The sequence below is a fragment of the Perca flavescens genome, chromosome 20 (assembly GCF_004354835.1).
Source record: "Perca flavescens isolate YP-PL-M2 chromosome 20, PFLA_1.0, whole genome shotgun sequence".
In the NCBI taxonomy this organism is placed as follows: domain Eukaryota; kingdom Metazoa; phylum Chordata; class Actinopteri; order Perciformes; family Percidae; genus Perca; species Perca flavescens.
In genome coordinates, this window is record NC_041350.1 from 27,584,742 (window position 1) to 27,597,077 (window position 12,336).

Sequence of the window (12,336 nt, forward strand, 5' to 3'; positions counted from 1 at the left end):
CATAAATTAAAAGCAGAAGCAGGCACACAAACAGCTTATTATACTGGGGCCAAATGTATGTGACAACTAGACTTGGGTGGTGGTGGTGGTGGGGGGATGAAAATCAAACACACTAATCAACTTTCAGCTGAGCTGTCAGTGAATAGAACAGTCAATGTTGGGCATAACAAACAATCTGCAACTGAGGGAAACCCTCAATGGACAAGCAAAAACCTGGTTCAAGAAAAAGGATGGGACCACTGATTTTATTTCAGTAGTTGTAAGTTCTTATATTTTTGGTCTTATAATATGGTTTTACATCCTGGCCCAAAAGTCTAAACCATAGAAGAAAAATGGATAGATTCAAATCAACTAACTTCTGTATAAACAGACATGAAGACGCTAGAGTAGTCACATTACGAGGCAGAGAGCCAGCTTCTAAATGAGTCAAATATAACAACCTAATGCTTGATCCACACAAAGCACATTGCTATCGCTAAATGAGTAGTCTATATCGATGACGTTTCATTTCCAGTATTGTTCAGGTGCTGCCGAAATTCCGCTGGATGTACCTCATTTTGGTCGGATGTCCGTTACCTTCCTATTTCTTGGTGATGGCGTTCTAAACTCGGTGGATTTCTGAGGACTATGGTTAACTGCTCCTCAGATCTCTGCAGGGTAAATCCAGACAGCTAGCTAGACTATCTGTCCAATCTGAGTTTTCAGTTGCACGACTAAAACTACTTTTGTACGTGCATATGTTCCACCAAAACAAGTTCCTTCCTGGTGCTATTTTGCAGAGGCAGCAGTGCTCCAGCCAGCGCCTGGTTCCACCGTCTGTGCTTTCATCCTGCATTGGTAAAATGAGCCGAAACAGCGGGCTGGGTCATTCCGTGCCTCCTGCTCACTCCCTGCCACTCCGGAGAACGCTTCCCGAGCTGCGTCGGCCCGCTCTCCTCCCAGCAACACACTTTATGGCCCCACTGACGCGCGTTGTCACCACTAACAACAATCGCCATTTTGTTTTATATTAATCAAATAACCACGGCAAACAGTTCAATGACCTTTCTATCTATTTTATTTCTATGGTGCACTCACGCTCTTATTTTAGACCTTACATTAGCACCTGTAGTTTTCTTCCTCTAACTTTTTCCCAGCGTGCACCACTCCGGCTCTCTTGTCAGACGCGTTAAGTGTTACTATGTATGGAGAATGACCCTGAGTGACATGTTCACCTGTCACTTTTAAAGGGAATGGGCATCTCTCTCTTTCTTTCCTTCTCTCCCCGTGGTGAACCTTTGACTGTTGCCGTGGCAACGGTAACCTGTTGACTCGTGGGGTTTTCGGTGATGGGGTCAAAATCATCTGCACCTGCAGCTGAGGAGCTGTCTGTCAAGTCAACACCTGCCATCGGCCTCTGGGTGGACTTGGAGCTCACAAGACCTCCGCAGAAATTAGTGCCAAGTTGTTTTGAGGATTTTCTTCTTCTGTCTTCTTGAATGACGCGGTTGCGATTTGACATCACTGCAGACGCACGCCTCCTTTGAAGAATGTGCCTCATGTTTTGATATAAAACATCTCCAAAAAGGCTGCAGTGCAAGTTGAACGGGTGATATTGATCACACAGCAGAACAGCAGAGGAGATTATTGACTGGAAGAGGCATATTCAGACAGGAAGCTAGCCAATTTTAACCTTCTTTTTTTTTTTTAATACCTGGGCAAGCTGATTGTGACTCTTAAAATCAGATCAAGTCAGAGGTTGCAGTGAAATGACTTTACGTGGACAGCAAAATACTGGCTTTCTTAAGAGTATGACATGTGACTCACTTTATATGTTTAGATAAGGACAGTAGTGTTTTGAAAAACCTTACAACACACTCTAACCCTGTGTGTGTGTGTGTGTACACTGACCTGGCCCAGGGCTGATCTGGTTGTCATAGAGATGGATGTCATCTCCGCAGGCGATCGGTGAGTCCTGTCCCTCCTCTCGGCCCTCGCTGCCCTCCTCCTGCTCCACCTCCCGCTGCTCTGGGGACACAACAGCACAGGGTCACCTCCTGGACCTCAGCGGCCAGCGGGCTGGCCAGCTAACTCACGTTTACTCTCATCTTCAGCCAAAGTAGCCGCTAGGTCCAGAAATTCAATAAGTATGTACTTTTAAATAAAAAATTCACACACATCCTTCTTTTCACATCCAATATCCAACTAAAACAAATTGATATATTTAGCAAACTAAACTTCTGTATGTATGAAAACAGGGAAAACAAGTAATGGCAATACAATAATATATAAATAAACAATTAAAATAAAATAAATATAGCCTTGCAGTTTAAAGATATTTCTCAAAAAACACACACACACAGGCCTGTTTTAACGTCAACAGTAACGTTACCTGAAAACAGTTCCTTTTTAGCAAGTTTGCTTTATGTGTCATTGTGCATAAATATGAACACTACCATTGCTGTCAACAGGCTTATCTGCTAACGTGAGCTACCGACTGTTATCTCGGAACAATCCAGCAATTAGACGGTACCCTAGAGTGCCGTTACCTGAAACGGATCATTTAACGTCACCGCTCATTTTACACACAGTTTAGCAACAAAACTAAATGCTGGGGGAAGATTACTACGTTTTTCATGTTGGTTTTGAGCGGTATGCACCCCCCACTAACCTGGAAAGTAACGTTAATACAGCGTGTCGGAGGAATACAGCGTCTCCTGTTTTTTTGCGGGGAGTCAGAGGCAGAGGGACTGCAGTGTTCGCTAACGTTAGCTTCTTTTCTCATCTGGGTTCTGATAAACAGTAAATTCATCAAAGTCAGTGTGCCCAACGCTATTTTCCGATAAACCGTAGCGGTCATATTTCACAGAACCCGCGTGAGTGCGGTTTTCATGTTCGTTACGTATTACACAGATTAATTACCGTTGAAATAAAAGTTAATATATTTGTTTCCATGTACTCTGGTGGACTGCAGTTGTGGATGTAGTTATGCCCATCGACTATTTATTTTACACAGGCTGCGTGCTCGTTTGTCCCCGGGGGACAACACACACGAGGAGAAATCGGGCCAAAAAAATCCAACATGTTGGATATCCCCGATTTGAGATTGGAGGGGTCCCGACGTCCTTCCGAGCAGACGAGAGCAGTCTTGACACAGCACAATCGGAGCATCCTTAGGATTGTCGGGAGGGGTGAATCGGGGCTAAAATCTGCCTCATTATCCTGCCGTCTGAACCAGGCTTAAACCGTAGAAAGTATAAAAGTGCTTTATATACCAACAGAAGTATAGTCTCGCTTAGCCAGACCCTCCTAGACGGCGCTGTAGAGGAGGGTCTGGCTAGTCCACACAGCATTCCGGGAAGGGAGAAAACGTACTCTGGTTTATTGGCATTTCTTTAAACCAATCACAATCGTCTTGGGTGGTGCTAAGATTCATATGCCGATAATCGGTCTGTTTTTTGTCAGTTTACAGATTATCTGTATGGGCATTTTATTTGCCTGATAACATAATAGTTAATATATCAAAAAGTGTCCTACTTTGGCTCGGCTACAGCTTTGTGTCTGTCCCTCTGCTTCAGTTTCACTCAACACTGAGTCTGACTTACGCCCCCCCCACAACACTATCGGACTCAATCTGTTACTGTGTATTATGTTGAAAGTTTCTCATTTATGAAATAATTGCTTAAAGCATTTAAACAAAGTTTTGTATTGGAATTTGTAACATTTTGACCTAAAAACCTTAATTTTCACTTTAGTTCCAAAGATCAGTTATCGTTTTCATTATCTACTAATAATCGGTATCGGCCTTGAAAAACCAGTATCGGTCCATCCCTAGTTTTCACCTACACAGCAGAATAAAAGATTGTGCTGTGATAAGTTTGACTAGTTTACTAGTAGAGATCAATTTTTACTTATCACCTGTTCCTACAGTGATCCTAATCCCATCAGAATGTGTTAAAATGTTAAAATGCCAGGCTGAATGATGTTGAACTTTGATTGGTCTACAAACAAAATTAGTCCCATTTAAATACAACTCACTTATAATTAGTATTCAAAAACTTACAACAACAACATGAGAAGTTACCCGTTACCGGACACCCTAAAGTGACAGACAGTGACAAAATATTATTAGAGGTAATTATGCTTCCCTGTGACAGCTTATCTGATATCCAGTGCACCACACTGACACTGTAATAGAAATCTGGTGCTTAAAACAAAAACCCTCTGGATTAGATGCAAATATTGTGTTAGTGTCACCAGAAACATGTCACAGGGAGGCTTACTTGTCAAATATGCACTCAGATTTCCCTGCAGCAAGGTTGAGTGTTAAAAAAAGATTTTAACTACACGTTATGGCAAGAAACAGGCTTTTAGGTTTGTTATATATTCAGAGCTGCAATTAACAATCATTTTTATTAGCGATTCATCTACTTCTCAATTAAACAACTAATCCTTTGGTCTATTCAATATGAGCAAATAGCAAAAATGCCCATCACAAGCTACCAGGGCCTATGGTGACATCATCTTAAAATGTCCTGGGTATCCAAGACCCACAGATATTTATCATAGGAGACTAAGAAAACCAGGATATCTTCACATTTGAATCGTTTAAGCTCTATATATTTGACAATAGATCCGAATTGGATCTTGAATCAGTGCCAGAAATGAATACAAAAGTTGGGGACCAAGAAGCTGGTTAAACAGTGATTTGGCTCAGATTGAGTTGACTGGTGAGACACAGGGGAGGCAAGACAAAGGATCTTGGCCTACATGTGAACCCCAAAGCCAGTTTCACCAAACTCCTACAAGCCGCCACTTCACAAGATGGAGAAAGTGCATTCAAACACGAGGACGGCAAGGCAGACTGGTGGTGAGACAAAGAACTGCTTCACACCTGTGACCAGGTTGCAGTTTTCCCATTGGTCGTCGGGTCCTTGAATGCACCACCCCGCCACTAGGAGGCGGAGGAAGGATAAAAGCTGTCCGCGTTTGTGTTTCTTTGCTTTTCACGGTAACCCCCGGTTGCTGAAAGGAGGCACTGGTCCGGATTAGTTAGCCAGCTTCACCTCGCTGGTCGAGATTTGAGCTGGGACAACTTTATATCGGTCGATATAAAGGGGATCCGAGGAAATACTGGCCGAAGTATTCCCTCATCTGCAGCGGGTTTAATCAGCCTGGATTCAAGAAAAGGACGGCGTCCTGTTTCTTGTTTGGTCGACCTGGATTACGTCTTGTCCCCTCTGCTTCGGGGACTAAACGGATCGTTAAACTCTGGCAAGAGTTTTAACTGACAAACAACGCACACAGTAAGAGGCTTACACAGTTCTGGGCAGATATTAGAACTAGTGCGTTTTGTTTTGTTATTAATGAGCAAAGGGTTCGCTACCACTTGTTGCCATTAATGTGATCTGATTTAATCATGTACTGGTCCATATGTGATTATTAATCTGTGCTGTGAATGTATAAATTGATCACTATACTAGTTGATTTATGTTGTGTTAAGTAGCTGGGTATAACCGTAATCGCTACCTGCTTAAATCACTCCTTTCAGGAGTTTAGTTACTGTCTGCGATAGAATCGCGAAAATCAGCTGTTAGTCACTGAATTAGTTATAGTGACGTTCTCCTCAGCAAAACAAAGTCTCAGTCTGTCCTAAACCACACGTTAGCCCAGACCTGAGTGGCTGAGGGGAACTGGGTCATTATCGATAACTAAAGATCAGAGTGCCCCCTTTTTTCTTTATTCTTCTTTCTTTTTCTCTCTCACACACACACACACACACACACACACACACACACACACACACACACACACACACACACACACACACACACACACACAGGCTATCCGCGTAGCTCCCGAGCTAACGCTGCAGGCTAGCTTCACACGTGGAATCTGCTTACGTTCGGACAGAGCTAACACAGGAACTAGCTACCATACCGACTAAGCGTGCGCGTTGCCTAGCAACCCCCGGCTTCTTCAGCCCCTCCTCGTGCACGCAGCACCACTACCGCCCTCTTGAGGCCAAATAGTTTTGTGCAGCTCACAGGAGTAGCCATTTTTGGAGTTGTTTTGTGTTAGAAATACATGTCGACATGCCCCTCCTCTCTCACACACACACACACACACACCCCCACACCCACAGACGTGTCCATGACACATGCTGCTTTGTTGTGCTTTGTTTTTGGTTGTGATATTGTAAAAAGGTATATGAGTTTATTAGTGAAGGATTATTGATTAGCCACCGATAATTGTGACATTAATAAATCTTATTATGCTTAATTAGCAGTTGCTTGTGATTATTTGTGTACTTGTAATAATTGCTGGTCAATCAGGTCCGTTGCTTGGATTCACCTCTTCCTTTATTTCCTTTTAAAGGATATTCACAGAAATGAGACTGTTCCACAGGTTGATTATTGGTCCCTGACTTGCAGGGTGGTGCCCCGTTTGATTGTTTGTCGATTTGATAAAGTTATTAATAGCCATATTCATAACTTTATTAATATTGATAAAACCTCTTTGATAATTTGCCAATGATCAAATCTGTACCCTACGAGAATCCTACATAATGGTGCCCCGTGTGAGGCCTGTTAGAACCAGCGTTGTTACAATAATTATACATAATAATCCATAATTTTTGAATATTATTTTTTTTTTTTAAATAAAACATTTTTTATTTTTGAAAATTATAATTTTCCCACAACATATTTAACGCCCCGTGCGAGCGTTGAATACCTTGTTTAGTGCAACATTTAGGCATAATTGTCCATACTTCTTTTTTCAATTTTAAATATTTAAAAAAAAAATCAATTTTTTTTTTTTGAAATTTTATTTTTGAAAATTAATTTTTCTGCAACCTGCCAAGCATACATTCAGTTGTGATCTGTGAATTTTTCAGTGTGTACATTGGTTTTCACGCTCTACTTTAACCCTTGACAGTAACGGCTATTACTCAACTGAGGTGTCCGGGCCTCTACGGCCACCTGACACGATCGGGCTGGTGGTAAATGGTAGTAACTAGCTTAGTTAGCAGTCAAGATTTTCACGCTCTACTCGATCTTAAAGTTATTAATACTAACACTCAGATTTTTGACAGTAACAGCTATTACGCACCGGAACTGGTGGACCTCTGCGACTACCCAATAGAATTGGGTTGGTGGTAAATGGTAGTAATAAGCTTAATTAGCAGTCAACACTTAAAACTAAAGGAACTACAGGTTAAGCCTTTTACCTGCTCCTTGAATCAACTTGTTCACAGTAAATTTTTCCTTTGTCACCACAAAGGAATTGAGCCCTGGTACAATCTCTTTACTAGAGGTAAAATGAGTCGCTTTGAGTACCAGAGGCTGGAGGCGAAAGCTTCCGACGAGCCGACCGACACAGTCCTGCAGAATGTGGTCGCTTGTCTCATCCTAGACTCTGAAGAGAATAACCGTGATGGTTATGAAACTACCTGCGATGAAATACTCCAGGAACTATTGGCTTACAGGGCACAGCCGTCTTGGATGCCAAAAGCTAGCATACAAGGCTTGCTTGGCCAATTGGTGCTAATCTATCAGAGCCGAACCCATCGGCAACGCGCTGTCCTCCAAGCACAGCTCGCACTGCTGCAAGACAGCTATGAAGCTGAGCAGCGCAAAACAGCCTGGCTTAGACAGAGAGTCCAAGCCAGGCGTGATGAGGTCTCCCGGTTAGAGGAGAGCCGTGAGGACCTCTCGGCACAGCTCCGGCGTGCCAAGCAAAGAACAGCGTTCTATTCTCCTCCTCCTCGGTCTCCTCACAGTCAGAGACCCCATTTCTCTCCGCCACCTCGGCGAAAAACCCACTTGTCTTCTTCCCAGAGAAGAGACCATTCTTGTTCCTCTTCTTCTCGTCCTCCTACTCGGAGAGACCGATCTTGTTCAACTCCGCTACCTTGGCGGAGAAAACCTTCTTCCTCACCTTCCCGGAGGGGAGACCCTTCTTCTTCTTCTTCTTCTCCTCCTCCTCCTCCCCCTCGGAGGAGAGATTACCACCCCCCTGCCAAAAGGGGGAGGAATGTCTTGCAACATCAGAGGAACACAGGTAGAATCAGAGTTCCGTCCACTGACAAACTGTGCGAGCCACAAAGCTCGCCATCCCGCTTTGATCAGACTCCATCCCCACTGACAAAGGGGAGGAGCCGTCCTCAACTGAGTGACTATGATTCTCCTGTTCTGAACAACCCCCGCCGGCTCCAGAGACATGATCTGATCGAGCCTTGGCTGCATGATACTCTCAAACTACGACAGAGTGACCGGTGTGACCCAACGGAACGGGTAAGTATGCTAACACCTTCACACGTCCAAGAAGCACGTGATGCTACCTTTGACCCTGAGCCTGACCCTCCTACCACATCCAACGGTCCAGCCGACCTGGATGAACCTACTTGGCCCCCCTCGGAGCCTCCAGTCACTTTGGTCTACTCCGAGACCACGGCTAGCAGCCTAGTGAACTCCAGTAGGGAGGTGTCAGAGCTGGTCATAGGTGAGAGTTATCAAGAGCCTCTATTGGGCGGTTTGCTGGAAACAGGTGCTCCACTCCGCAAGGAGACACCCCAGCTAATTTCTGATTGCAACATCCTGCTTCCTGAAGAAACTATAACTTCTCCACTCGTTAAAGAGGAAGAAAACCTCCAAACCTTGTGTGGTAAAAGTGGATCAAAACTTTCACCCACTGCAATGGATACTTTGTGTAGCTCAAAGCCACACTCTGACTGGACTCCACCCCCACGAAAGGGGAAGGGAGCTCCCGATGACTCGGTCAACACGCGTCCCTCCCAAAATCAAGGTCTGTATCCAGCAGAACTGTCAGACTCCTCAAAGGGGCCTGACACTGATTCATCATCAGCAGAACTAGACCAGGGAGGTAACTTAAAGGAGCCCAGAGTGCTCCCTGAAACCACGACGCCTAGCGCCTCACAAACCCCTCCCCTGACGTCCTGGGGAGACCCTGCCCACAAGGGCAACGCCCACGGTACAGATACCGCAGCAGGGGAAAAAGGGGGTGTGAGCACCCTAGCCCTGCTGGACTGTGTCTCCAGAATAAGTCAGACACATTCTAACACTCCTGCAGAAGTCGTTAAACCAATGCTTCCCCTCAGTACACCAGTACTAGCCGTAGCATTCAGTGGTAGCATTCCCAGCTACCTGCCTGATAATTCGCCCATTACAAAACCAGTTTTGGTCGATATCACACCCCAGAGGATGACTCTGGTGCATCCTGGTCTCATCTGTGTGAGTGACACAGAAGACTTGGGCAGCGGTCACAACCAACTGAGGCCGGGCCCACTCGCTGACAGCCACCGGGAACACAGTCAGGCCCAGGTCGACACCCTGAGGCCACTTGATCCTGCAGGCAGTCTGCCAGCCCCAGACGGACAAGTCACCGTCATTCATGAGCAAATGGCCATGATTCTTCCAGAGCCTGATCCTGGCTCTGACTTTTCTTTGCCGCCGGCGAGCACACAGCCGCTGCAGTCTGGCAACCTTGACTTTTCCAACCCTCACAGGTCTTTCCTTTGTTCGCTGAACAACAGCGATGCACCGTGCCACACCTGTATGGTTAAAGGTGCACCCTTTTATGGCGCCACGCCAACAGACGTGCCCATATCACTTTGGCCAAAGAATCTTGCCGTCAGGCCAGACTTGCACCATCACTTGCGCCCACCTGACCCGCCTCCAGCTTTTACACAGCAAAACCACTGCCTTTCTTCAGAGTCCCCGCAGACTCTCCTCAAGGTGGCTGGAGCAGGCGCCTTCTCTGTACTCCAGGGAAAGGGGGTCATACATTTATGGCCCCACCACCAGGTAAACTTGATCGGCCCAGTTACCAGAACTGGGCGAGGTACCCAGTACCTCCTGATCGTCACGTGCAGCCTCACCATGTGGGTTGAATGCCTCTCAGCACCCAACTGCACAGCCGTGACAACCACTGTCCCGCTCCTGAACCACACGTTCAGTCACACCAACTCCACATGCGATCCTCACTCCCAGGAGAAGAGCAGCTTCTGCACCTGGAAAGGGGGAGGGAGGTTTTTTTTTTTCCCCAAGAGGATAAGACTCAAACCAGTTGAGTCATAGGGATAGCTGCATGCCTCACCTCACTCTGTTGACATGCACTTCCATCCTAAACTTTTCAAACAGTAATCAAACTACTTCAGAGCTTCAGTAGTAAAATTCTTTTCAGGATACCATTTACTGTTAGTTCCATTCTGTTCCTCAAGAACCCAGGGCATGCTTTAGACTGTCAGGTGTCACAGAAACACAACCAGGTACTAGTAGCGAGAGATTTAATGTGAAGCATCGGTAGAGAAGGAATCTCTTTCAACAAACTCAAGCCTTGTTGTAGACCCATAAATCTGCTACTAACCGTATTGTGCGATCTTCACAGGTACATCTGACGTATAGTCTTGGCAGTGCAATTCAAAATTTACGTAGCTCATAAGAATGAGAGATAGGACTCAATTTTATTTACCTACGCATCAGAAGACAGAATGTATACAGACTAGAGTCTGCATTAAGTATTTGTTTTGACATTAAAACATACATGCACCAGTCCACAGGTACATGCACACAGTCACATGTACATACACTGGTGAACCCCAATTCTTTTCTGGAGTGAACCTGTTAACCCCTAACTACTTCACTTTCCTTTCCTATCTTCCTTCATTTGTTTTTGTTTCACTATATTTTGGGTTAATGTCATATTGAAATAACTACAATGATTGCACAGGGGATAATTCATTGCTTGCCTATTGTGTCTTGTTTAAACATTTGGTGTTTAGCTACAGTTAGAATTTTGTCTGCCCAGACAACTGCCTCATTCGTCTGCCCAGACACTGTAGCCTCAGTCAACATATGAACATTATGAACTTGTTAACTGTCTCTCAGTCCCAGGAAGGCATGGACTATGTTGATATCAGTTTAACCTTTCCTCCCATGAACTGTATGGTCCTTGGTTTGCTCCAAAGACCGGGGACCAACCGCTCTTCAGAGCAAAAAGGGGGACTGTTGGGGACCAAGAAGCTGGTTAAACAGTGATTTGGGAGGATCTTGGCCTACATGTGAACCCCAAAGCCAGTTTCACCAAACTCCTACAAGCCGCCACTTCACAAGATGGAGAAAGTGCATTCAAACACGAGGACGGCAAGGCAGACTGGTGGTGAGACAAAGAACTGCTTCACACCTGTGACCAGGTTGCAGTTTTCCCATTGGTCGTCGGGCCCTTGAATGCACCACCCCGCCACTAGGAGGCGGAGGAAGGATAAAAGCTGTCCGCGTTTGTGTTTCTTTGCTTTTCGCGGTAACCCCCGGTTGCTGAAAGGAGGCACTGGTCCGGATTAGTTAGCCAGCATCACCTCGCTGGTCGAGATTTGAGCTGGGACAACTTTATATCGGTCTGATATAAAGGGGATCCAAGGAAATACTGGCCGAAGTATTCCCTCATCTGCAGCGGGTTTAATCAGCCTGGATTCAAGAAAAGGACGGCGTCCTGTTTCTTGTTTGGTCGACCTGGATTACGTCTTGTCCCCTCTGCTTCGGGACAAAACGGATCGTTAAACTCTGGCAAGAGTTTTAACTGACAAACAACGCACACAGTAAGAGGCTTACACAGTTCTGGGCAGATATTAGAACTAGTGCGTTTTGTTTTGTTATTAATGAGCAAAGGGTTCGCTACCACTTGTTGCCATTAATGTGATCTGATTTAATCATGTACTGGTCCATATGTGATTATTAATCTGTGCTGTGAATGTATAAATTGATTTATGTTGTGTTAAGTAGCTGGGTATAACCGTAATCGCTACCTGCTTAAATCACTCCTTTCAGGAGTTTAGTTACTGTCTGCGATAGAATCGCGAAAATCAGCTGTTAGTCACTGAATTAGTTATAGTGACGTTCTCCTCAGCAAAACAAAGTCTCAGTCTGTCCTAAACCACACGTTAGCCCAGACCTGAGTGGCTGAGGGGAACTGGGTCATTATCGATAACTAAAGATCAGAGTGCCCCCTTTTTTCTTTATTCTTCTTCTCTTTCTTCTCTCTCTAACACACACACACACACACACACACACACACCCACAGGCTAGCCGCGTAGCTCCCGAGCTAACGCTGCAGGCTAGCTTCACACGTGGAATCTGCTTACGTTCGGACAGAGCTAACACAGGAACTAGCTACCATACCGACTAAGCGTGCACGTTGCCTAGCAACCCCCGGCTTCTTCAGCCCCTCCTCGTGCACGCAGCACCACTACCACCCTCTTGAGGCCAAATAGTTTTGTGCAGCTCACAGGAGTAGCCATTTTTGGAGTTGTTTTGTGTTAGAAATACATGTCGACATGCT

At 45.2% G+C, this 12,336-nt stretch overlaps 1 protein-coding gene across 4 annotated transcripts in view; it reads right to left on the bottom strand.

Annotated features, from left to right (window-relative positions):
• The window catches only part of slc4a11 (solute carrier family 4 member 11), a 146,262-nt gene that overhangs the window by 62,867 nt on the left and 71,059 nt on the right, over positions 1-12,336 (bottom strand). For 2 of the 4 annotated variants that reach the window (XM_028565928.1, XM_028565929.1), the window contains exon 3: positions 1,891-2,007. In XM_028565928.1, coding sequence (XP_028421729.1) covers positions 1,891-2,007 — 117 coding nt within the window. The remainder of the gene's footprint in view (positions 1-1,890; positions 2,008-12,336) is intronic. The other 2 variants (XM_028565930.1, XM_028565931.1) reach the window with 1 other exon arrangement.